Source organism: Cetorhinus maximus, chromosome X (assembly GCF_964194155.1).
Source record: "Cetorhinus maximus chromosome X, sCetMax3.hap1.1, whole genome shotgun sequence".
NCBI lineage: Eukaryota > Metazoa > Chordata > Chondrichthyes > Lamniformes > Cetorhinidae > Cetorhinus > Cetorhinus maximus.
Window position 1 is genome coordinate 10812289 of NC_135917.1, and position 27459 is coordinate 10839747.

Consider the following 27459-nt stretch of genomic DNA (forward strand, 5'->3'; position numbering starts at 1 on the left):
TCAATAAGGTGCACAGTACTCCAGATGTGGTCTTGTTAGTGCCCCTGTACATAGCCTCCCTACTTTTGTATTCAATTCCCCTCACAATAAATGATAGCATTCTAGTATTATTGGGTTTTGCCCAATTTCCCAGTTTTGCCATTCATTGTCCACCAGGCTTCCACCACAGGAATGCCACTGGCCCCGATGAAATTCCAGGCTAGAACCTTTGTGGCCATTAGTGCATCAGTCTGGGCTAGATTCACCCACACGTCCCAGTGATAACTATGCAAATCCATTGTACCAGCGAGTCCACCAGGATACATTACAGTGTTAATATTGAGACATCACAAGTCCCTGCCAGAATGGAGACGATTGGGTAATTTCCCCATCAATCACACCTGGAAACTGCACTACTCTACGTAACTGGGATTGATTTTACACGGTTTATTTGTATAATGTAGCTATCCTCCATCATTTTGCTGGAGAAATAATGCTGCTGGAATCGAAAGGTGTTGCTGTAGTTTCAGTCAGAAGTTCTGTTTGCTGTAGTTTGTCGAGATTGTTTAAATAGACTATGTTTGCTGAATTAAAAGACTGTTTACTGCTGGGCGTTGTTTAAATCGTTTTTGTTGTTTTTTAAGTAAGTAGACTCTATTTGCTATAGACTGTTGGCTGTAAGTCCTGCCTAAGTCCTCCAACTCATGGAATGATACAGTGGTGTCAATAATATAAAGTGCAAAGGTTGAACGATTGTGGTCCTTTTCTAGGCAATTGGGATCATGGCAGGTCCTGGTTGCGTGTCTCATGTAATTCAAATACAATCAAGGGAATGCTTAATAACTGCGATACAATGACTGAGCTTTATCAAGCAGTGTTCAGACAAGGGCTGGTTCCACAATCCTACAGTTCCACCATGGAGAGGCACTGATAGGGAGGGTGTCATGGGAAATTGTAGCCTGTGACTTCCTGTGCCCTGAAACGAATGGGTAGAAAACCATGGGGTGTGCTCCTGTGAATTCTCACCGTTTGTATGGCTACCCACTGGGACCTTGGGACCATGGAATCAGCCCTATATTGCTCAAAACTGAAGAGATCCAGATTGTTATTATCCACTATTTCTCTTGACAGAAGGCATGCAAGGATGGATCACTAAGCTGCAGGTTATCCAGGGATGAACAGACAACAGCCGTAATTCCAGAGTCATCTTCAGCTCCTACTAACGTCTTAAAGAAGGAGGTGGAAGAACAGGACACTGCAGTAGGTCTTCGATGTAATCTTCATCTCCTTTTCTTGGTCATTAGAGTGGCTTGTGTCATGTGGGCTATCATGATATAGAGGCACTAATTGCCCATAAGGGATTGTGTAAACAGGTTGTGGGTTTATTTATTAATTCTAGGCACATTTGAACACATGTACATGGACAGAAAGCTTGAAGACATCAGAGCTGCAGAGCGGTGTGTCTGTGTTCAGCTCCAGACTGAAGTCAAACTGAGGCTGGATCACATGACGCACTTCCCTTCTAGTGATGATATGCTGCCATCCCTTAAAGGCATATTACAACAGTTTGGTATTGTAGAATATCCACATAATCAGTGGTAGACAATCTGTTTCAAACATGTGAATGAATGATATATTGCTCTTGCAGTGTTAAATATAAGGAGACAGCACAAAATACTATGGGAAAAGTGTTTTGGGGGAAGATCCATCCAATAAGGTGCATCAAAACAAAATAAAGTGTGCCAGTTGACTACAAGAATGTTAACACATATTTTGTTCAGACTCATTGCTCAGCAGGACTGTAGGAGTTCAAGGAGGTTAAATTGGTACTTTATAAAATATTGACATGACTGCACTTGGAGTACTGTGCTGGTCACTATTATTACTGAAGGATTTAAGAGAAAAACAAACAAGGTGATAGCAGGTATTAAACCAATCAGTAATGAGGAGAGTCTTTCTTAATGGGGGAAAAAAAGGACTTCTGGAGAGACATGATCTCGGTTTTATAAAGGTGTGAAGAGATATGGTCCAGGCTTTATAAGGAGACGAAGAGACATGAGCCACATCTTATTCCACCATTACTAGTCAGTGGGTGCACAAAAAGTTTTGTCAGCTCTCCTCTAAAAGAGATCAAGGGAGACAGAAGCAGTGGAGGCAATGAAACACTGAACAAGGAAGTGAAACTGGCTAAGAGAGCGCAACTAACTGAAAGATCAAAACAGGCTGAGAGATTAAAAGTGATCAAGGGAGCGTAATTGAGAGATTAAAACTGATGAAGGAAGTGCAGTTGACGAGGGGAATGAAACTGACCAAGCAACTGATTAAGATAATGAAACTGTCAGGTGAGTGAAAGTGACTAAGAATACCTTACGGAGTGATTAGAAAGCAATTGAGGGAGCAAGAAGCTTCTTTTCAGTTTAATGCCAGTCCCTGTTACCAGAGCAGCTGTGGCTCAGTTCATAGCACCCTCGCCTTTGAATCAGAAGGTTGTGGGTTCATGTCCCACTCCCGGAAACCAAGAACTGTGATTGTACTTGAAAGAGTTACAATCTGTGACTGTTGATAACTCGAAAGAGTTACCAGAGTGAAGAATAAAACTCACCCAGGTAAAGATTTCACAGTATCAATATTCTTAATAAATTAGTGTTCATTTCAAAAGTTGATAGGGATCCCCTCAAGATCTCTGAGCAGGATTTTTTTTTAAGTAAGATTGAAACTATCAATTTACAGCACAGAAACAGGCCATTTGGCCCAACTCCCCAGTGTCTATGCTCCACATAAGCTCAACTCCTCCCACCCCACTTCACTCTGTCAGTATATCTTTCTATTTCTTCCTCCCTCGTGTGTTTATCTAGCTTCCCTTTAAGTGCATTTATGCTATTCACTTCGACCATCCCACTTTCAAACAAATCTCTAATTATTCTAATTCCTGTCTGCACATTCAAAACATGACTTACTGTCAACAATTTTTTTTAAAAACAGAAGGAAAAACCAGTAAAAACTGGGAATTTAGCATTCTAGTCCAAACTGGTCTTTAATACCTTAAAATGGAACACCAGTAAAAACTGGGAAATAAGAGTACTGGTCCGAACTGGTCTTGTATACCTTAAAATGGAACACCAGTAAAAACTGGGAAATAAGAGTACTGGTCTGAACTGTTTTTTTCAAATACTTTTGTCCTTTTTTCAGTCTTAGAAGGTAGTTGGGAGTGTGTATTCAATGCAGCTCAAGTGTACATTTCACCTCTCATTGTATTTTAAGACCTGAGTTGATTGTGGGGGTTGGGGTGGGGGTGGGGGTTGGGGTTGGGGGTGGGGGTTGGGTGTGGGGGTTGGGGGTGGGGGTTGGAGGTGGGGGTGGGGGTTGGGGGTGGGGGTTGGGGTTGGGGTCCGATGACAATAACTACAAAGATTTGTGACCTGTCATTCCGTCCTGAATTGAGGGGAGGTTCTATCTGTGCAAATCCAAAGGATAATAAGCAGGTTGACCTTCATTAAAAGGAATTTGAACAATCCTGTTACATAATTCTCCAAATGTCAGATCATTCAAGTTGACTTTACGATGAAAAAGGCACAGTAAATGAAATTCGGCAAAACAGAGATATTAAAAGATTCAGTGATAGTTTTTACAATTGGATTGTGACCTCAGTGCATAGGAATTGCAAACTATCATATTTCTGAAATTATTGATTGGAGTATACACTGACTTCTGTGGTTCACTGTGAAAAGTTACGAGGACATAGAGGAAGTCCAGATAATGACAGAGGAATGAGGAAAAACTGAGAGCACTCAAATGAGGGATGAGGGATGGACACAGGAGGGCAACCACAGAGCGGAGAGTCAGCAACGGGAGTAAATGGCAAGACAGAGAGCAGGAGACAAACAGAGGGTGAGATGAGAGATTGCACGATACAGGCAGATGGAGTGGAAGGGTCCTGCAGCAGGGGGTGCGAGAGATGCAGAAGGGAGTGAGAGAGACTTGGGTGGAGCGAGAGAGACGGAGGAGGGAATGAGAGACTTGGGTGGAGTGAGAGAGACTTGGGTGGAGTTAGAGAGATGTAGGAGGGAGTGAGAGAAACACAGGAGGGAGTGAGAGAGATGTAGGAGGGAGTGAGAGAGATGTAAGAGGGAGTGAGGGAGATGTAAGAGAGAGTGAGGCAGAAGCAGAAGGGAGGGAGAGAAACACAGGAGGGAGTGAGAGAGATGTAGGAGGGAGTGAGAGAAACACAGGAGGGAGTTAGATGTAGGAGTGAGTGAGAGAGATGTAGGAGGGAGTGAGGGAGATGTAAGAGGGAGTGAGGCAGAAGCAGGAGGGAGTGAGAGAGACACAGGAGTCAGTGAGAAAGATGTAAATAGGAGTGAGGCAGAAGCAGAAGGGAGTGAGAGAAACACAGGGGTGAGTGAGAGAGATGTAGGAGGGAGTGAGGGAGATGTAAGAGGGAGTGAGGCAGAAGCAGAAGGGAGTGAGAGAAACACAGGAGGGAGTGAGAGAGATGTAGGAGGGAGTGAGAGAAACACAGGAGGGAGTGAGAGAGATGTAGGAGGGAGTGAGAGAGATGTAGGAGGGAGTGAGGGAGATGTAAGAGGGAGTGAGGCAGAAGCAGGAGGGTGTGAGAGAAACACAGGAGGGAGTGAGAGAGATGTAGGAGGGAGTGAGAGAGATGTAAGAGGGAGTGAGGCAGAAGCAGAAGGGAGTGAGAGAAACACAGGAGGGAGTGAGAGAGATGTAGGAGGGAGTGAGGGAGATGTAGGAGGGAGTGAGGGAGATGTAAGAGGGACTGAGGCAGAAGCAGGAGGGAGTGAGAGAGATGTAGGAGGGAGTGAGGGAGATGTAAGAGGGAGTGAGGCAGAAGCAGGAGGGATTGAGAGAGATGTAGGAGGGAGTGAGAGAGATGTAGGAGGGAGTGAGAGAAACACAGGAGGGAGTGAGAGCGATGTAGGAGGGAGTGAGGGAGATGTAAGAGGGAGTGAGGCAGAAGCAGAAGGGAGTGAGAGAGATGTAAGAGGGAGTGAGAGAGATGTAGGAGGGAGATGTAAGAGGGAGTGAGGCAGAAGCAGAAGGGAGTGAGAGAAGCACAGGAGGGAGTTAGAGAGATGTAGGAGGGAGTGAGAGGGATGTAAGAGGGAGTGAGGCAGAAGGGAGTGAGAGAAACACAGGAGGGAGTGAGAGAGATGTAGGAAGGAGTTAGAGAGATGTAGGAGGGAGTGAGAGAGATGTAGGAGGGAGTGAGAGAGATGTAGGAGGGAGTGAGAGAGATGTAGGAGGGAGTGAGAGAGATGTAGGAGTGAGTGAGAGAGATGTAGGAGGACCTTGAGAGAGATGGAGGTGAGATGCAGGCTGCTAGCCTGAAGTCCAGTTTTCTCTTCTGAGGTTAAACTTCAACTAAAGACAGAATCCAAAAGCTGTATAATTAAAGCAATTCAAACAACTCATGTTTCGGTCAGGTGACAGGGTGGTTGCGGGTTAAACCATTCAGCTAATGATGTACTTTAAGGACCCTCGTTAAAACTCATTATATTTTGAGCAGATAACTGTGGAGCCATTAGCACAAGGTTGGAGATGAGGAGCCCCAATAGCTCTGCCTTTGTCCAGAGCTGGCTGGTGCAGACATATCGTCTATTAGTCTTTTGTGTTGGCTTGGCTGCAATGTTCATACAATTCAAGGGATGTCACGTTCTAGGCGCTTAATGTGTTAGCCATGGTCCATTGTTTAAAAACAGAATTTAAACAAGAAAATATGGAAGAGAAACAAATTTTTAAGATTTGTTTTCTTCATGCCTTTTTGGTGTGATACATTTATGAGTGGGGGATTGTGATATTCTGCAGACGTCCCCAGCAAAGCCCTGGAATGAGCCAGTTCTGAAAAAGTTGAGTGCAGAGGTCACTTTTAGAGCCACTGGCTGTGTGGCGTCAGATCCTCCCAAAGAGTTTGGCAGGTGTGAGCCACTGCATCCCTTGACAAGTGGAGGTGTCTACGGGACTGTCTCTCGCTCATCTGCAAGTACGAGGTGTCTTTGGTACACCCTGGGTTGTGCCAAACGCCTCTGTGGAGTTGGTATCCCTGCCTCAGCTTTTGGGTCTTCATGGAGCCCCCACTGGCTCATGTTCCTCAGGGCCAGGCTCTTCCCTTTGCCCTGCCTGACCGTGACGGGTCTCTCTTCTCCTCCGCAGCTCCACGAGAGCCATGAAAAAAGGCGGAGTGGCCTGCTGCCTCCATTGTGTCTCTGTGGGAAACTGGAACAGAGATATGACTGAACATAACCCTGCAATGATGACCTTTCATCACCAAGCTAGGGAGTCAATGTAAAGCCCTTCGACTGCCCTATTCCAGGAATTCCATCACCAGACCTTCCCTTGTAACTCTTTCGAGTACATTCACAGTTCTTGACTTTTTTTTTTTCAAAGTCCTGGAGTGGGACATGAACCCACAACCTTCTGACTCAAAGGTGAGGGTGCTATGAACTGAGCCACAGCTGACACCTCACCTTCCCTTGTAGCTGCACAGCCTTAAGGATGACCGGAAGCTGACCGCCACTCCACCTCCTCCCCCACTCCAGATGCCTCTGGCATGACAGCGCTTCCACAGAGTGGGGTTGTAGCTGGATGAGTCTAGCCCTATGAGCCTCAGTCAGACACTGTCAGGCTGCCTTCTTTGGAGTAGACTAGAGTCTTTTGCATATGCACTTTAGCCGTTGCCCCTTTCCTCTTGGATCCTTGTGACGTTTGCACATTCCTATGAGAGGGACAAATGATCATTCAAACCCAATTAACCCCCAAGCTGCTATGGATTCCCTCAAGAAACTCTTTCGAGTTATCAACAGTCACAGATTGCAACTCTTTCGAGTGCAATCACAGTTCTTGGTTTTCCGGGAGTGGGACATGAACCCACAACCCTCTGATTCAAAGGCAAGGGTGCTATGAACTGAGCCACAGCTGACACCTCTGAATTCCGTCAAGAAGGGGTACTTGTCATTATTAAGTACGACAAACACAGCCAGCTGATGGAGACTCTTTCGAGTTATCAACAGTCACAGATTGCAACTCTTTCGAGTACAATCACAGTTCTTGGTTTTCCAGGAGTGGGACATGAACCCACAACCCTCTGATTCAAAGGCGAGGGTGCTATGAACTGAGCCACAGCTGACACCTCTGGATTCCGTCAAGAATGTGCACCATGAGTTAAATCGTCCAAATCCTTCAATTGGCCTTTGAGTCTTCCTAACATGTTTCAGCTGAGCCTTGGTCTCCAAGTCCTGAAGCGGAAATTATTAGGGTGTCCCTTCAATCAGCCCAAAATTGCAGCAGTCAACTCCTCCCACAAGCCCTCAGACCCCTCCCCTGGCCATTTTTTTTCCGAGGTTATTTTTCAACTGCCTCATTACACCATCTGTAAATGGTGCTGCTCTGCTTCTATGGTGAGACCATCTTCCAACACCCCATGTCACCGTCTAAGTCCTTATAGAGCACCGTGTGCGAATTTCCCTCCCTCCGATCAGTCCCCTGCCTCCCCCCCTCTAATCCTGGAGCCCATCCTGATTCTTGTAGATATCCCTGTCCTCCCACTGCCGAACCATTTTCTGTGGATGTCCCCATGCCCCATGTCGACCTGACCCCTCCCCATCTTGAGGCACTATGAGCAATGACGTACCGAGACCCCCCACTATGAGACCATTGAGTGCCCCCCCACCACAGTCATTTGTCTCTGTCTACCGCTTCCCTCCTGTGCTCCAGTCAGTTACCCCTCACCACCCACCCCCCCAAGTCATGTGGTTCTGTCCACCCCTTCCCCCCCCCACCCGGGCTTGTCACCCCCCCCTTCCAATTATGTGTCTCTGTCAGCCCCTTCCCTTTTCCCTGTCTGGTCAGCCCCCACCACCACCTCCCAGTCAAGCGTGTGCCTTACAAACCCCACCCCCCCTGCCCCTTCCCTTCTGCTGGTCTTGCCTGAGCAGCCTTGGCATGAGGTTGAAGCAGCCACGAATGCAGTGCAGTGAAGGGCAGTTGGCCAGGTCGTGATTCACACCAGCCAACTGAGCCGCTGGCATTAGGTTTGGAGCGGGGGGTGTGATTCCTGGAGCTGGGTTTCTCATGAGCATTCATGAGATGCAGATGCGGTGCCCGACATGGCACAGCAGAGGGCAGCCCGACCCCACCACGAATCTCGGGAGATCGCCAACCGCTTTTCACGCCAGCGGGAAACTGGCACTTTGGATTTTCTGATGCCACCCACCATGATGCCCGCCGCTGGCAGGAATGGAAAATCCCGCCCAGGGTGGGGGTTAGAGTCATAGGGCTGGATTTAATGCAGCGGGAACCACGGTAGTTGGACCCACTTAATGGCGGGAGAGGCCCGCCCCCCTCTCAGTTTCCCCGCAGCGGCAAAGCCGCAGAAGGGGCCGGCGGCAGTGGGATATCAGGCTCATTGATGGGCCGATTGGCACCCATTATAACCAAGGCCACTGCAATTTACTGGTGCCTCAGGGATTTAATGGGAGCCGCATGGCTTTCCTGCACCCTTGGAAGACCCCCCCCCAGAAAAACCTGCCGGGTTTGATGGGGGTGGTGGGATGGGCAGGGGGTGCAGGGCAGTGGAGCCCTTGTTATTGGGCAGTCTGTACTAATCGGGAGTCTCTGGGAAAGGGGGATCTGCTGAAAGCCAGTCCCTGGCCCTTGCCTCCAACCCCTGCCCCCTCTCTCCCACAACCCCGACCTTGCAATCCCCAACCCGCCTTTAGCCTGTGGGCCCACGATGTTCGCAGGCCTCTGGTGGGTTTAGTGCTGCCAGCAGCCACTGCTCCCGCTGGCGCTGGTGGTGACAAGTAGCTTTTGGCCTCTGATTGGCCTGTTACTCTTGGAGGTGGGGGGGAGGGGGAGTTGCTCCGGCACTGGGGACCTCAATTGTGGGGAAGGCCTGATGGTGGCCAACTGAGTGCTTGAAGGGCACGATTCTGTCACCGTCAGGCTGGCTCACCAACCGGGGTGGGGCAAGACCCCCGTCGGCCCCACAAAATTCAGCCCATTGAACGATGCAACACAGAAGAGGCCATTCGGCCCATCGTGCCTGTGCTGGCTCTTTGCAAGCGCTATCCAATTAGTGCCACTCCCCCGCTCTTTCCCTCCTAGCCCTGCAAATATTCTCCTTTTCAAGCGTGTACCGAATTCCCCCTTTGACAGTTCCTATTAGATCTGCTTCCGCCGCCCTTTCAGGCAGCGCCTTCCAGAGCACATCTCCTCGCCGGGTGAAAACAGGATGGTTCCTCGCGTTCCCTCCGCAGAAAGAGCTGCTCAGTTTTGGAATATCATTTGATTAAAATTACTTTCCTTAGTTGAGGCCTTGCAGGGGGTGAAGAGACGGATTGTTATGCAATGGAGGGGAGATTCCAGGCTCTTCTCTTCAGAATCACGTTCCATCCATCAGAGCATATTTTTTCCTATTTGGCTGTCCGTGGTGGCTATCAAGCGTGGCCAATCTTTCTTCCTGTCCTGCTACATTTTTTTGAGTTGTCAGCTTTTTTTTTGGCAGGGCCCTAGGTCAGCTCTTATTTTTTTGCAAGCTGTCATTGAACTTATGCTAATACTCTTGGTTGCCACGCATACATTAGCAGATTGACATGGCTGGTGGGCTGCTTCACTGACACCTGTCCAACGCCAGGAGAATTAGCAGCAATCAATAATCTATCAGTCAATGGCCTATTCCAGGACAGAAAGCACATTTGTTGCACGCAAGACAATTCACAGCGGTCCAAAGGACCAAAGCCCTTCCCAATAAAGGCTATTAATTTCCCGTGCTAAATAACACGCTTGACAGGAACGTTTCATTCTATCCCCTTGGAAAAGTTACCGAGATTGCGTGAAGCGCAGTTGTGTTAATAACCATTCTAATGATTAATTTAGCTCTCTCAGGGCTTAAAAGGCAAGGTCTCAATATAACCCATGTACTTCTGGGAAATGGCTGTGCTCTTGGCATCACCGAGCTTGGCTCTCAGTCGATTATTTTTGTTCAATTAGTCACAGACAGGAATCTTGAGGTTCGCCGAGTTGGAAGAATCGCTCCTCTTGCACATGAGGAGAAAGGAAGTTTAAAGTGAGGTCCTGGTGTTTTAGATTTAACCCTATTTGCGGTCTTGGAGCTGAGCTCTGATTTGGTTTTAAAGTATGGAAATAACAACAACTTATTTATATAACGCCTTCAATGCAATAAAACATCCCAAGGTGCTTCCCAGGAGCATTATAAAGCAAAGTATGACCCCGAGCTACATAAGGAGATATTTGATCAGATGACTAAACGCTTGGTCAAAGAGGTTGGTTTTAAGGAGTGTCTTAAAGGAGGAAAGTGAGGTAGAGAGGTGGAGAGGTGTAGGGAGGAAATTCCAGAGCTTGGGGCCCAGGCAGCTGAAGGCACGGCCACCAATGGTGGAGCGATTAAAATCGGGAATGCTCAAGAGGCTAGAATTAGAGGAGCGCAGAGATCTCGGAGGGGTTGTGGGGCTGGAGGAGATTACGGAGATAGGGAGGGGCGAGGACATGGAGGGATTGGAAAACAAGGATGAGAATTTTAAAATCAAGATGTTGCTTGACCGGAAGCCAATGTAGGTAAGCACAGGGGTGATAGGGGAACGGGACTTGGTGCGAGTGAGACACAGACAGCAGCGTTTTGGATGACCTCAATTTTAGGAGGATAGAATGTGGGAGAGTGGCCAGAGGAATGCTGGAATAGTTGAATCTAGAGGTAACAAAGGCATAAATGAGGGTTTCAGTAGCAGATGAGAGGTGGGGGTGAGGTAGAGCTGGGTGTCATCAGTGTACATGTGAAAACTAACACTGTGCTTTCGGATGGTGTCACTGAGGGGCAGCATGTAGATGAGAAATAGGAGGGGGCCAAGGATAGATCCTTGGGGGGACACCAGAGGTAACGGTGCAGGAGCAGGAAGAGAAGCCATTTCCAGTGATTCTCTGGCTCCGATTAGATGGATAAGAATGGAACCAGGTGAGAGCAGGTCCCACCCAGCTGGACGACAGTGGAGAGGTGTTGGAGGAGGATGGTGTGGTCAAACCGTGTCAAAGGCTGCAGACAGGTCGAGAAGGACGAGGAGGGAAAGTTTCCCTGTGTCACAGTCACACAGGATGTCATTTGTGACTTTGATAAGAGACTGTTTCAGTATCAGGGGCAGAAACCTGATTGGAGGGATTCAAACATGGAGTTCCAGGAAAGATGGGAATGGATTTGGGAGATGACAACATGTTCAAGGACTTTGGAAAGGAAAGGGAGGTTGGAGATGGGATGGTAGTTTGCAACAATGGTGGGGTCAAGGGATTTTTTTGAGGAGAGGAGTGATGACAGATTTTAAGGAGAGAGAGACAACACCTGGAGAGAGAGAACTGTTTACAATATCGGCTAACATTGGGACCAGGAGGGGAAGCTGGGTGGTCAGTAGTTTAGTGGGAATAGGGTCGAGGGAGCGGGAGGTGGGTCTCATGGGAAAGTTGAGTTTGGAGAAGGAATGAGGGGAGGTAGGAGAGTAACTAGAGAAAGATACGAGTTCAGGGATAGGGAAAGGAACGAAAACAGAAACAGAAATACCTGGAAAAACTCAGCAGGTCTGGTAGCATCGGCGGAGAAGAGCAAAGTTGACGTTTCGAGTCCTCATGACCCTTCAACAGAACTAAGTAAAAATAGGAGAGGGGGAAAGTCTGGGCTAGAATCTCTTGTAAACTAAAACCTGTAACTTGATCCTCGTCTAGGTATGAAATAAAAGAAAGAAGGAACCTGCATTTCTATAGTGCCTTTTATAACCTCCCAAAGCATTTTATAGTCAGTTAAGTTCTTTTGTAGCATGGGAATTTTGTATTTCTAGCACTTCCCTACCATACAGCTCCCAGGATAGTGCAGAGATTACAATAGTGCCAACCATCATTCAGCGGGGAGTGGTCTCACCTGAGAAGGTTGTGGGTTCAAGTCCCACTCCAGAGACTTAAGCACATAATGCTTAACATAGGCTGTATTGTCTATTGGATGAGATGTTAAACCAAGGCCCCATCTGCTCTCTCGGGTGAATGTAAGAGATCCCTTGGCACTATTTCAAAGAAGAGTAGGGGAGTTCTCCCTGGTGTCTTGGCCAATATTTATCCCCCACCAACGCACTAAAAAACATTGCTGTTTATGGGAGCTTGCTGTGCGCAAATCGGCTGCTCCCTTTCCTATATTACCACAGTGATGGCACTTGAAAAAGTTGCACCGTTGGCTGAAAATCTCTTTGGGACATCCTGAGGTTGTGAAAGGGGCTATATAAATGTAAGTCTGCCCTTTGCCTCCAGTGCCAGTGCTATCCAGTATCATTGCTGTGCTGTTCTCAATGTCTGATACAGGGGTCTGAATTTTTGCATAGATGGAGAGGCTTTCCATTTATACAAAAATTCTGGCAGAGGCCCGAATCCAGATGTTCCGCCCCCAAACGCAGACTCTGCCATTTTTGCAGGGATGGAGGGAGGTTATAAATCGCACATACGTGGTTCCCGAAGGCAGCTGCCCATATAAATCAGCAGCTTCCTTCACTCATGTGTGATTTTGGTGCAGTCGATGTCTGAAACCCAAAGTGTGCAGATTAGACCTGGCCAGGGCAGGTCTGAACCTTACGGATTTATTTGGATAGCCAGGGTACCCTTTTGGAGAGGTAAGGTACCCCTTTGGATATGGTCCTGAGATACCTTTGGGAGAGCTAAGGCAATCTTTGGGATAGGTCAAATGCCCTTTGGAAAGTAGACATGAATGTGCGTAAAAAGTGCATAAAATCATTGGAACTGTCAAGTTGTCAAAGAACTACCAAAATTCATTGGAACTGTCAAAGCTGTCAAGGGATTTAACTCTGCTTGGCTTTAATTTTTTTTAAATGTACGGCATTTTTAAAAAATCAGTGGTTGATATTTAACATAGGCGTGGGGCCTAGCATTATAGGATTTGTGCTGCCTGACTGATTTTACAACCTAACATTATCATAGTGGGGGTGTCTGTAAAGTTAGCAGTTTGATTGACAGCATCTCGTGGTTATAGAATAGGAATGTTTGATTTCACAAGAGATTAGTTGAAGGAATTTCATTGTACTGAATGTTTTTTTTTATCAATGATAGTGTTTTTTTTAAAAAAATAGTGACACCATCAATGGACAATTTCGTTTTATGTCAGTATGGCTCCTGAGGTCTGCCGATGGTAGATACTAGATGAGTTGACATGGAGGGGTAAGGGCAAAGGGTGGTGAGTGGGGGGCATGGGTTGGCACTAAGTTGGCATAGGGGCTTTAAAGGGCCATGGGGATGGGTGAGGGCGTGGGTTGGTGTAGGGGGTATGAGGGGCCATAGGGGGGCATCGGGTGGCAAATGGGGTGTGAGGGGGCATAGGAGGCAGTGGGGGCATGTGTGGCTTGGGTTGGCATGGATGGGGCATGGGCAGAATGAGGGAGGTGAGGGGTGAGAGCTGGAGGGCTGTTTTCTGGTTTGACCATTCTTCCAATAATTTCAGCAAAGTGCCCATCCACAGTGGCAGGCTTTCCATCCAGGCTGCCTCTGCACCCGGCAGCCTCAGCGCTCATTCCGCAGGCAGCTTCTAATCCAGCCTCCGACCCTCCAACCTCCCGCCAGAACAAATATCCCACCTTGTGGGCCTCTGTTTTTCTCGGGTTGGGTTCACAGGGCCGGGAAATGTCCCACCTCTGTGCTCCCGGCACAGGCCTGGGTGACTGCCACTGTCCTCTGCGTGAAAGATGGCGCAGCTCAGGTAGGGTCCCAGCCCGCACAGTTCAACAACTCCCCTCAACCGCACGTCTAGTGCCAGATTCTTACAACTACGTGCTGAAAGTGTTTGTAGGGGCTCAATAAACGATGAATGACTTCCAGTTCCAATTGGTGTATGTCATGTATGAATGGTAGTTTTCTCCTTTTAAAGGTGATATCAGCTGCGTTTACTCCCTAAGATTTTATGTGTAATTACAGTGTCTATTAATCCATCTGGTAATTGCAGCTGGTGTATGTGTTACATGGCTTGGCAGTTAGCTGACCCCACAGTGGGAAACTCCATCCCTGAGGTGATTCTACGCACCGCACAGAGTAATGACTATATGGAAAAGTCTCCAGCAAAAGCAGGGTGGCGTGCCAATTAACCCCTTCACAGCTGGACAAAGAAAAAAAACTGGTTAGAAGTGAGATTCAAGGACTGAGGTAATCAAATGCTTCAGAATTTAATCCGGATAAGTGTGAGGTGATGCGCTTGGGCAGGACAAACAAGGCACGGGAATACATGCTGAATGGTAGGGCCCTGGGAAGTACCGAGGATCAGAGGGACCTTGGTATGCATGTCCACCGGTCCCTTAAGGTGGTGGGACAGGTAGATAAGGTGGTTAAGAAGGCATATGAGATACTTGCCTTTATTAGCTGAGGCACAGAATATAAGAGCAAGGAGGTTATGTTGGAACTGTATAAAACGCTGGTTAGGCCACAGCTAGAGTATTGCGTGCAGTTCTGGAATCTGCATTATAGGAAGGATGTGATTGCACTAGAGAGAGCGCAGAGGAGATTTACCAGGATGTTGCCTGGGCTGGAGAGTTTTAGTTATGAGGAAAGATTGGATAGACTGGGGTTATTTTCCCTGGAGCAGAGGAGATTGAGGGGGAACATGATTGAGGTGTATAAAATTATGGAGGGGCATAGATAGGGTAGACAGGAAGGAACATTTTCCATTGGTGGAGGGATCAATAACCAGGGGGCATAGATTTAAGGTAAGGGACAGGAGGTTTAGAGGGGATGTGAGGAAGAATTTTTTCACCCAGAGGGTGATGGGAATCTGGAACTCGCTGCCTGAAAGGGTGGTAGAGGCAGAAACCCTCATAACATTGAAGAAGTATTTGGATGTGCACTTGCGATGCCATGGCATACAAGGCTATGGGCCTAGTGCTGGAAAATGGGACTAGAATAGTTGGGCACTTGTTTGACCGGCGCTGACTGGATGGGCCGAAGGGCCTTTTTCTGTGCTGTAGACCTCTATGACTCTATGAGGGAGCACAATGGTTTGTGTGATCCTCGGGCCAAGATTGCAAGATAGCTAAGGATGAGAGAGACCATTTAGGCCATTTAGTTCATCCAGGCAAGGAGATGTAGCATCCAATTGTTTCTTAATGATTCCAGAGTTTTTGCTACCATCTGCACATGTTGATCACTCTTTCTGGGAAGGCAAATCTCCTGATGTCATCCATGGCTAAATAAGGAAGTTAAGGATAGTACCAAAGTGAAAGAAACATTGTACAAATCTGCAAAGGTTAATGGTAGGTCAGACGGTTGGTCAGATTTTAAGAACCAGCAAAGAACGACTGAAAAAAACAAAGAGGGAAAAAGCGGAGGATGAGAGAAAGCTAGCTAGTACTATAAAACAAATAGTAAGAGCCTCGGCAAGTACTTAAATAGGAGAAGAGCAACTAAAGCTCGTGTTGGTCCTCTAGAGAGTGAGTCTGGGGAATTGATAATGGAAAACAAGGAAATGGCGGCGGCATTGAACAGAAATTTGTGTCTGTCTTCACTGTAGAAGACTTAGGGGAGAATTTTTCCTATGGCGGGTGGGCTGGGCGGGAGCGGACGGGGGCAATTAAGGTCCGCCCAGCGTAATGCGAATGAGCACGGAGCTGCCGCAGGGAGATTAAGTAGATAATAGAACTTTCAATAAATAAAGTAAAAAATTATTTAAACATGTCCCCTCATGTGACAGTGTCACACGAGCTGGGACATGTTTGTGAAGTTTGCACCATTTATTTAATTAATTTAATAAAACCTTCAGGAAACCTCATCCCGCCCGTGGATGAGGTTTCCTGAGAAACGCGAAGGCCGCTTGGGCTCTTCACCTGCCCCCCGCCAACCTTAAGCCTCGACGGGCAGCGTTCTTAACATGGTTAATTGCTTTTTTTAATGGCCTTAATGTGCCTTTGACAGTTCGGCGGGTGCACAGCCGCTTCTGGCGCGCGCCCGCCGAACGAAATATCGAAATGACGCACAATGGCGATGGGACGCACACAACGTCATTTTACGCGTCGGTGTGTCAGGCCCGCCCCCGCACGCCAACGGCAAAATCCTGCCCTTCGAAAACTTCTCAAAGACACTTGAAAATCAAGAGGCGAACAGGCAGGAGGAACTTAAAACAATCACCATCTCCAGGGAAAAGGTGCTGGGAAAACCAGACCTAAAGACTGACAAGTCCCCAGGACCAGATGGCCTGCATCCTAGGGTCTTTTAAAAAGTGGCTGCAGAGAAAGTAGATGCATTGGTTATAATCTTCGAAAGTTCCTTAGGTTCTGGAAGGGTCCCAGTAAATTGGAAAATAGAAAATGTAACGCCTTTATTCAGGAAAGGAGGGAGACAGAAAGCAGGAAACTATATGGCCAGCTAGTCTAACATCTGTCATAGGGAAATTGCTAGAATCCATTATTAAAGAGGTTATAGCGGGATACTTAGAAAATCATGCAGGATCAAGCAGAATCAACATGATTTTGCGAAAGGAAAATTGTGTTTAATTTATTTGAGATTTTTAAGGAAGTGACAAGAAAGGTGGATAAAAGGGAACCTGTAGATGTGGTGTACTTGGATTTCCAAAGGCATCTAATAAGGTGCCTCATCAAAGGTTATTACACAAGATAAGAGCACATTGTGTAGGAATTAACATATTAGCATGGATAGAGGATTAGTTAGCTAACAGGAAGCAGAGAGTAGGGATAAATGGATCTTTTTCAGGTTGACAAGCTGTAACTAGTGGAGTGCGACAGGGATCAGTGCTGGGGTCCCAACTACTTGCAATATATACCAATGACTTGGATGAAGGAACCAAATGTACAGTAGCTAAATTTGCCGATGACACCAAGATAGGTAGGAAAGTAAGTTGTCAAGAGCAGGTAGAGAGTCTTCAAAGACAGGTTAAGTGAGTGGGCAAAAATTTGGCAGATGGAGTAAAATGTGAACTTGTCTATTTTGTCAGGAAGAATAGAAGAGCAGTTCACTATTTAAATGAAGAGAGATTGCAGAACTCGGTGGTACAGAGGGATCTGGGTGTCCTGGTACATGAATCAGGAAAAGTTAGTATGCAGGTACAACAAGTGATTAGGAAGCAAATGAAATGTTGTTGTTTATTGCAAGGGGAATGGAATATAAAAATAGGGATGTTTTACTACAGTTGTACAGGGTGTTGGTGAGACCACATCTGGAATACTGTGTACAGTTTTGGTCTCCTTATTTGTAAAAAAAATATATATAATTGCATTCGGAGCAGTTCAGAAAAGGTTCACTTGACTCATTCCTGGGATGAGGGGTTATTTTATCAGGAAAGGCTGGGCCTGTATCCATTGGAGTTTAGAAGAATGAGAGGTGATCTTATTGAAACATATAAGATCCTGAGGGGGCTTGACAGGGTGGATGCTGAGAGGGTGTTTCCTCTTGTGGGGGAGACTAGAGCTGGCGGCACAGTTTAAGGGGCCTCCCTTTTAAGACAGAGATGAGGAGAATTTGTTTCTGTCAAAGGGTTGTGAGTCTGTGGAATTCTCTTCCCCAGAGAGCAATGGAGGCTGAGTCATTAAATTTATTCAAGGCTGAGTTAGATAGATTCTTGATTGACAAGGGAGTCAAGGCTTATGGGGAACAGACAGGAAAGTGGAGTTGAGACCACAATCAGATCAACCATGATCTTATTGAATGGCGAAGCACGCTCAAGGGGCCAAATGGCCTACTCCTGCTCATAAGTCCTATGTTCTTATGTCCCCATGTTCCTAAAGTGACTTTTTTCTGGTTTCAGCCTGTGTCCTTGTTTAAAAAACTCTTTCTATACCCTTAATAGTCACTTTTACTCCACAAGATCACGTGGGGTTAAATTGGGTCAAGGAGATCTTATTTTTCAGGTGCTATGTGGCCTCCTAAGGTTCCAAAATGGCAGGCAGGAAGCATATGCTCACACCTGACCTGATGTGTGCCTCCCGCCATATTGGGTGAGGACAAACAAAAGGCATCTCTTACCCATGCCTGAAGCAGTCAATTTGCATATGAAAATAAGGGACCAACCATCTTGCAGCATTAACCGAAGCAGCTAAAAGTTCAGTCCTGTCGACATTGACCCTCAGGTTAGGTTCTATGAGGGGCTTGGTTGGGGCCAATGTGGAGGGGGGGGAGGGGAGGGGCAGCGATTGCCAGGAGTGTGAGGCAAGCACACCTGCTGCTCCTGGTTCCACAGAAAGGTAGTTTCCATTAATTTATTTAAAAGCACTGATGGCCGCAGGGGCCGCTCAAGTATCCTGAGTCAGGGTAGGCCCAAAATGGAGAACTAATAGCTCATGGTGTCCTTCAATAGGCATTAGGCCCCTCAGTGTCATATTTAAAGGGACTATAATGCCTGTTTTAGGTGCGAACTCAGGATTTGGCACAGACTGAGCCACTGCTAAATGGGTATGCGTTGTGCCAATTTGATGCCAGGAGTCAAGGCTAATATCTTATCATGTTGCTATGAAACCCTGCTTTATTTCTTAGGCCAGTATTACCTGAAATTAAGTGGAAAATCTGAGTCCCTCTGCTCTGTGTCGTGCCAGGCACCCATAGAATCTGGTTTAAAAGCAATGACTAAGTGCATTTAAGTCCAACAAATAGCATATCTGTCTGAGAAACTAAAACTCAAACGTATAGGGGCTGCTCGACTGCCTCCTCTAGAGAGGGCATTCAAGCTCTCAGCCCATTAAGAAGACATTAATATTGCAAGAGTCTAATGGGACAAAATGCCTCCATTGTAAAAGTTATAAATGATTGATGAGAGGTAGAAAGGATAATATCCAGAGTTCAAATCAAAGTTAGGCTCTGGCTGCAAGCACAATCCTAATATGATAGCCTGGGAATTTGTTGCATTTTCGAATAGGTAGTTCCTTGTGAGTCAGAGGCCTAACCAAAGGTGTGCTGGTCTGGGGCAGCCATTTTAGTTACATTATAGACCCCCTAATGCATTTGTATAATCAAATCAGAAAATGCTGCCTAGCACTCAACAGGTCTGGCAACATCTGTAGAGGGAGAAACTGACTTAACGTTTCAAGTCTGTGTCCCTTTGTCAGAACTGAAAGGATTTCGAGATTTAACTCTTATTAAGCAAGTGCAGAGGTGGGGAAAGGGCAGGTGAGGGGAGGAAAGGACAAGCGGTTAGATCTGTGATAGGGCGGAGGACAGGAGAGAGTAAATGACAAAAGGGTTCGTGGTGCAAGGCGAAAAGGGGTGATAATGGGACAAGAAACAAAAAGTGGGTCCAGAGGAGGTGTGAATGGCAACAACAGAATCATTGCTAACAGCTGCTGTCCAAAAACAAGTGGGAGCAGTGGTTGTGATCTGTTGAAGGCTGTAAAGTGCCTAATCGAAAGATGGGGTGGGGTGCTGTTCTCCTTGCATTGATATAATGCGCTGTTACTTAGAGAATTTCAGTTAAAATAAGAACGTGCGCGTCAAGTCATGAAGGCCCTTATTCCTACCCATTATGTGCCATTGGGATAATCCTGCAGCTCGTATCCAGCCCACACAGGCCCAATCAAGGCCTCACCTGCAGGTGCAGAGAGGCCTGTAGATACCGAGTAAAATGACACATTTGTGAGAGGGTAACAGAGCTGACTCTTTGAGCATCGACACATTGAATTCAAACACTGGGGCCTTAAACTTTGTTTGTAAGCCCTGATTAGTGATAAGTAGTGAGATCATAACCAGGAGGAGATGCTGTAGCAATGGCCAGGCAAAGCAAGAATAAAGCCAGAATGAAGCTTAGCAACTCTGGTATTCCTGGAGGTTTCATCATGTGATCTCCCACCTCCAAGCGCCTCACCCAGTCAGCCTTTTTCTCCCCAATATTTCTCTCCAATATTTTTATGACTAATAAATGAATGTGTTCAGAGAAGATTAATAATCAACACACGTCCTTTCTCAATGCCCCTCTGATTTTGCTCCCATATTTAAGCAGTGTCGAGGGGATTAATCTTCAATCCTGGAAGGTTGGCAATCCTGGTTTACAGTGAACTTTCGCTGGAGTCCTTAGAAGATTGCCGATACACTCCAGAGGCTTGAGCACAAATATCTCGGCTGACACTCCAGTGAAGTACTGGGGGAGTGCGAAACCATTGGAGGTGCCATCTTTCAGATGAGATGTTAAACTGAGCCTGCCTGTCCTCTCAGATGGATGTAAAAGATTTGGTGACACTATTGGAAGAAGTTCAGGGGAGTTCTCTCCAGTGGCTTGACCAATATTTATGCCTCAATCAACATCACACAAACAGATAATCTGGTTATTACTGCGTTGCTGTTTGTGAGATGAGGAGAAATTTCTTCACCCAGAGAGTGGTGAGCCTGTGGAATTCGTTACCACAGAAAGTAGTTGAGGCCAAAACATTGTATGTTTTCAAGAAGGAGTTAGATATAGCTCTTGGGGCGAAAGGGGTCAAAGGGCATGGAGAGAAAGCGGAAGCAGGCTATTGAGTTGGATGATCAGTTATGATCATAATGAATGGCGGAGCAGGCTCGAAGGGCCGTTCGATGTTTGTGGGAGCTTGCTGTGCACAAATTGGCTGTTGGGTTTTCTACATTACAACAGTGACTGCACTTCAAAAGTACTTCATTGGCTGCAAAGCATTTTGGGACATCCTGAGGTTGTGAAAGGTGCGATAGAAATGCAAGTCTTTTTCTTTCTTTTTCACACAGGCCACCGTTTAAACCTGGAATCTGCCTGGTCTGTGTATCCCAGGATTGCATTTCTCCACAGTACCCTTGGAGAACTCAGTTAAAACTAAATCATGTGCCATTCCTTTAACACACAGCCCAACATATTGAACACTTAGGCATCCATTTTATGAGGGGCAAGGGAGTGGGTCCAGGGTTCTTGGTGTTAACAGATCTCTAGGCCCGAGTGCTTCAAGCAGATCTCTCCGTCTCCCCCTACTGACGTGCCTCAGACCTGCTAAAGTACGGCTACGGGGAAAACAATCGTACTTCAAGAAACGTTTGTGAATAACTTTTCTGGACAGGGGTTACCATATGTAGCCCCAACCACCAGAAGCATACATCACAGCAACTTGCACCCATGCCATCCTCCTCCCTTCCCTCTCTCCTCATGGTTTCTGGTTGAAATGTCAAAGCTTGTGCCTCAGCTGCAATCAAGTATTTATCACTCGTTACACCGAAATGTAGTGCTTTTCATCGGAAGCCATCTTTTCCAAGATGGCACCTCAAAATGGGCAAAATATCATGGGATATACACGTGCGAATTCTCAATCTACAATCCCTGGGAGCATACAGTCAGAAAACCAAGATTTGCGTTGGAGGCAGTTCAGAGAAAGTTTACCAGACTAACGCCTGGAATGGGTGGGTTGTCTTATGAGGAAAAGTTGGACAGGTTAGGCTTGTACCCGCTGGAGTTTAGAAGAGTAAGAGGCGACTTGATTGAAACCTTTACGATTCTGAGGGGTCTTGACAGGGTGGATGTGGAGAGGATGTTTCCCCTTGTGGGAGAATCTAGAACTAGGGGTCACTGTTTAAAAATAAGGGGTCGCCCATTTAAGACAGAGATGAGATAAATTTTTTTCACTCAGAGGGTCAGGAGTCTTTGGAATTCTTCCTGAAAAGGCGGTGGAAGCAGAGTCATTGAATATTTTTAAGGCAGAGCTGGATGGATACTTGGTAAGCAAGGGGGTGATAGGTTATCAGAGGTAGGTGGGATGCAGATTTGAGGTTACAGTCATATCAGCCATGATCTTATTAAATGGCAGAGCAGGCTCGAGGGGCCATATAGCCTATTCCTGTGTCCATATGTTCTTAATAGATTTACTCCTGCAGTCTGGATCCTTAAATATAACCAATTCTGCTACCCCACCTCAAAACAAACAAAAGTTTCTTGCAACCCTAAGCCTTAAATTACACCAATTGACACTTTTGAAGGTGCACTCGCTTCTGTGCCAAGTACAACGTTGAGAATCAGAAAAGGAATATTAAAGAGCAAATATATTCCCTGACAATTCTGTTTTTTTTTTTGCCTCTTTACCTTTGGCAGAGCAACACAACTTGTGATAGAATTGCAAACTAGGCCAGGATTCAATTTGCCAACTCGTCTGCCAAGGATCTTTCATCCTTGGATCAAGGCTTTGCTTGGAGCAAGGTTTCTTCCAGTTACAAATAAAATGGCTGATTTGCCAAATTTGCAACTCGTTCATGTTGAATTGTTCATCATCCGTTTTGGCGACACAGCATTTCTGAATGAAAACTATTTTGCAGAAATGCTAATATGAGAGGAGTTATCTCTTACAGAGACGGTTGCCTTTGAGTGAATTTGAAGAATGGTTGGACCACGATCAATGTGTGGTGCATTGAGTTGAGGGAGAGTTCTGGCTTCGGGCCACAATTGTTCGACACTAAATAGGCATTTGGAGCTAAGAGGCAACAGAAGGACCCCAACTGAGGTTCGGACCCCACTTCCATCACAAAAAATGGGCCACTTCCGCTTCCATAACACCATGTGCCTCTGGTCCTGCCTCAGTCCATACGCGTATCCCAGAATCTGTTCCTTTTCTCCATGCTTCTGTGAAGCTGGGACATGTCTCTCCATTCAAGGTGTTAAATAAATGTTTCTGACTACAGAAAGTGCTTTGACGTATTCCAGTTTGATTTAAAAGGGAAGTTGCAAGAACTATCCAGTTTATATTTGCAGTGGAATGTAAGCAATCAATGTTCCCCTGCTTGGAGGCTTGAACTCTCGATGTCAGGAAGCACTTCCTCACACAAAGGGGGTGGAAATCTAGAACTCTCTCCCCCCATAAAAAGCTGTTGAAAATTTCAAAATGGAGCCAAATTAGACATGATCTAATTTAAGGGTGGAACAGGTTTGAGGGGCTGAATGGCCTCCTGTGTTCCTTTGGCTGGTGTCCAAACAATTGAAAAATCAGCAAGGGCCTTGTGTACTGTACTGTAGGGTGGCGCTGCTCATTATTGACCTTCAGTTTAAGCATCTCCCTGCCTGCTCAGAATGCTCACACTCTGAACGCTGCACTGTATCACTGCTTTTATCTGTGGCTTATCCATATCCAACACTGTCAGTGCCCAACCCGCTCTGAGTGCCAGTCTCGAATGGCGAGTGAAACAGAAATACAGTGCTGGTACAGCCTTACGAGTATGAAGCCTCCAAAACAGCGGGGCACGACAGACAGCCGACTGGCGAGCTGCTTCAAGTGCAGTCGAGTCCTGAGCACCATTCTGCTCAGGCTGTCTGCTTCTGATGCAATGGGAGGAATTTTAACCCCACCCCCATGCTGTGTATTTGTCAGTTACTTATATCTTCTATATACCTGATTTATAGTCGTTTGGTAGTACAGAACTTGAGTATCACTAAAAAAAGACACCTGCCGGAGTTTTTTGTCTTGCACTCATCCGAACATTCGCAAGAATACCGAATGTAAAGGGAACAACAATTTACACTTCATGAGAAGAGAATGCTGATTGGTTGGCAAGTGGACTGTCAGTCATCAGTTAACTGGTGCATTCTCCATGGCAACACCTCTACCAATCAGAGTCCATGCCAACCAATCAGCACTCTCTTCTCATGAAATATAAATTGTTGTTCCCTTTACATATGGAATTCTTGGAAATGTCCTGATGAGTGCAAGACGCAAAGCTTCAACATGTTGTTTTCCAGTGATATATCTAATTTGCCTCAGAGAGATGACACTTGTTCTAGGTCGACAACAGGTTTATTTACAGTGCTTTAAAATATCTCTTCAATTACAAGATGTCTCCGCACATGTTCAGAACTCTGGTTTCTCAGGTCTTTCTGAAAGCTTCTGCTTATTTTCGCTCTCAGAGGCTACACCCAGGCTTAATCAATCAAGCACAGTAAACATAGATCGGCCAACAGACTAACATAATCAAAGACAGATAAATTAAACCATTGGGAACTGCATCTACCCGCAACCCCTGGGGAACAAAATGGGTGAGTTTGGGTCAGGTGGGATGCTAAAATGCCAAAAGTCTCAAACCTAAACCAGTCCATCTCCAACTTGACCACGTGCACTTTTTAACAAGAGTAGGATGGGGAGTTGGGCGACCAACCTACTCTCAGGAGGCAAGTCGCTCATTTAAATGATGTAATGAGGCTGTACGCCTCACACTTAAGCTCCATTTTAAATGGAACTCTGGTCAGTGAGGGTCTCAGGAAGCCCAGCAACTAAAAGGAGCTGAGGACTGCTGGATTGAGCGGCTAATTGCCTTTTTAGCAATGTTTGTGGGCTGAGCATGAGTGCTCCCCAACCCCCCCCCAACAAACTAACCTGATCCCACCCCCTGCGATCAGATATATCCCCTCACCCAGAGCCGTGATCTGCCCCTTCTCCTCCCCCATCCTCTTCTGCACTCTCCAAACCTTTCCAAACTCCTCTCAAACCCTTCCAATCCTCCCTCTCCAACCTGTCAGATCTCCCCTCTGTAACCCCTCTCCCCCCCAACCCCACCAACCTCTGGTCCCAACACTGCCTCCAATCTTCCGCCTCTTCTCCCTGGACTTTCTAATCCCTCCCTCCTTTCCCCAGCTGTAGCTGAGTGCCACTGGCCCACTTGCTCTCAAGTCAACTAGCTTCTCAACCTGGCTGGTTGTAGCCAGGAAAGGAAGATTAAAAAACATGAATCAGGTCCAACCGTTAAACTTGGTAGAATCTTAACCGGAGTGAAAAACTGCTCTCTTCTCTCTCTCTCTCTCTCTCACTCCCTCATAAGTATTGGGGCAGGTAATTCAATTAAGCAACAACAGCTTGCATTCATGCAGCACCTTTAACACCAGGCAATTCACAATGACATAATCCATGAAAAACGGACACGGAGCCAGTGTTCATTCTGATGTCGACCTGGGGAGTGCCTTACAAGTCAGGCTCTTCGACTTATTGGAAAACAGGAAGTTAAATGCACCATGAACTACACTGCTGTGTTTTCAAGGAATGGGTTAGAAGCAGGGATCAGTTTGTTGTCTGAGGTGGTGCCAAGTATAATGATCATTCGTGCACTTAATCCCAGGAGCAGCAAACATGCTGACTCTTCCCAGAGCACAACCATTAGAGTATGAACACTCCTAACAGTAAAGGGCTACAGGCTTGGGGCCAAGGCAAGGGGAAAGTGAATGTGGTCCAAATGAGTCCCTTATGTGGACTCGAATGGCAGCATGAATTAGATGGGCTGAATGGCTTTTTTTTCCTGCTCCTATTTTGTCGCTGCTTGTTACTTTTAAGTCTAAAGAAGGTAGCAACCAATTAGTACTTGGTTTATGGAGGGTGGGGGGATCTGTGAGTGTGTGTAGGTGTGAGATAGGTGGGCTGAGTACATGTGAGTTTGCGGTGGGGAGCATGTGGGAGGGGTTGTTTGTGTGTGCGTGAGTATGCATGGGGCTCAGTACATCTGAGCGGGGGCATCTATGTGTGTAGATGGTGTGTGTGAGTCTGTGTGGTATGTGTGTGTGACAGTCTGTACAAATGTGAGTCAATACGGCTCAGTATGTGAACGTGTGGGTGGGGGCTAGGGGAGTGTGTAAGTGGGTGTGTAGTCAGTCCGTGAGTGTGAGAGTATGGGCCCATTGTGCATTCCAGTATGGAAACTTAACAGCAATGAGGAACATGAGAAGGCCATTCAGCCTTTTGAGTCTGTTCAACCTTTCAGTGAGATCATGACTGATCTGCACCCTAACTCCATCATCCAGCTGCCTTGACCCTATATCCTTTAATAATACCCTGGTATAGCAAAAATCTATCCATCTCAGGTTCAAAATGATTAATTCGTTAGTATCTACTGCTTTTGGTGGGAGAGAGTTTCACAGTTTTGCCGCCTGTTGTGTGAAGAGGTAAAACATAGGAACATAGGACTTAGGAGCAGGAGTAGGCCATTCGGCCCTTCTAGCCTGCTCTCCCATTCAATAAGATCATGTCTGGTCTGGCTGTGGTCTCAACTCCATTTTCCTGTCTGCCCCCCATAACCCTTGACTCACTTCTCTATCAAAAATTTATCTGACTCAGCCTTGAATATATTCAGAGACCCAGCCTCCACTACTTTCTGGGGAAGAGAGTTCCACAGACTAACGGCTCTCTGAGAGAGAAATTTCTCATCATCTCCACCTTAAATGGGAGACCCCTTGTTCTGAAACTGTGTCTCCTGGTTCTAGACTCCCCCACAAGGGGAAAACATCCTCTCAGTATCCTCCCTGTCGAGTCCCCTCAGAATCTTATATGTTTCAATGAGATCACCTCTCATTCCTCTAAACTCCAATGGGTACAGATCCAACCTGCTCAACCTTTCCCCGTAAGATAAGCCCTTCATTCCAGGAATGAGTCGTGTGAACCTTCTCTGAACTGCTTCCAACGCAATTATTTATTTTTTCAAATAAAGAGACCAGAACTGTGCGCAGTATTCCAGATGTGGTCTCACCAAGGCCCTGTACAGCTGCAGTAAATCTTCCCTACTTTTATATTCCACTCCCCTTACAATAAACACCAACATTCCATTTGCCTTCCTAATCACTTGCTGGATCTGCACACTAACCTTTTGTGATTCATGTGTCAGGATACCCATATCCCTCTGTACCTCAGAGTTCTGCAATCTCTCCTCATTTAAATAGTATATTGTTTTACTATTCTTCCTGCCAAAGTGGTCAAGTTCACATTTTCCCACATTAAACTCCATCTGCCAAATTTTTGCCCACTAACTTAACCTTTACAGACTCTCTGCCTTCTCTTGACAACTTACTTTCCCACCTATCTTGTGTTTATCAAGCGTTTCCTAACTTCTCTCCTGAAAAGCCTGTCTCTGATTTTAAAGTTATGTCCCCATATCCTGGACTCTCTCAACAGTGGAAAAAGTTTCTCAATACCTATCCTAACAATTCCTTTCAAAATCCTAACAACCTTAATCAAATCACCCCTTACCCTACGATGTTCCAGGGAAAATAAACATATTTTATGTAACCACTCCTCATAATTAAGTTAAATGTGGTAACGTTCTGGTGCATCTGTGCTGCATTCCTTCCGAAGCCAATATAAACTTTCCAAGGTGCAGTGCCCAGAACTGTACACAGTACTCCAGATGTGTGCAGTGTTCAATGGTTTGATTGATCTGCTTTTGATTATGTTAGTCTGTTCATCAGTGTTCACTCTACTTGATTGCTTAAGCCTGCGGGTGGAGCCAGAGAATTAAGTAACTGACATCACATGGAAGGTTCTGGAGTCTGGGCTGAGACCATGGGCAGAATTTTACATTTGGTGGGCGGGCGGGCGCACACCTGACATGCCGGAACGTAAAATGATGCGCGATGACGTCAGACGTGCACCCCAATGTCATCACGAACTCACGCGATATTTCGTTCGGCGGGCACGCACCATAGTCGGCTGTGCGCCCGCCGATAATTGAAAAGCCTATTAAGGCCATTAACTAGGTAAT

The 27459-nt window shown here is 46.4% G+C and overlaps 1 protein-coding gene across 6 annotated transcripts in view; it reads left to right on the forward strand.

Moving 5' to 3' along the window:
* LOC144672737 (rho guanine nucleotide exchange factor 25-like) overlaps positions 1–27459 on the forward strand; it is a 327184-nt gene that overhangs the window by 233342 nt on the left and 66383 nt on the right. For 4 of the 6 annotated variants that reach the window (XM_078534695.1, XM_078534698.1, XM_078534699.1 and 1 more), the window contains one exon: positions 1111–1239. The exons of 1 other annotated variant lie outside the window; for it this stretch is intronic. In XM_078534695.1, coding sequence (XP_078390821.1) covers positions 1111–1239 — 129 coding nt within the window. The remainder of the gene's footprint in view (positions 1–1110; positions 1240–27459) is intronic. One more of the 6 variants, XM_078534696.1, reaches the window with a different exon arrangement.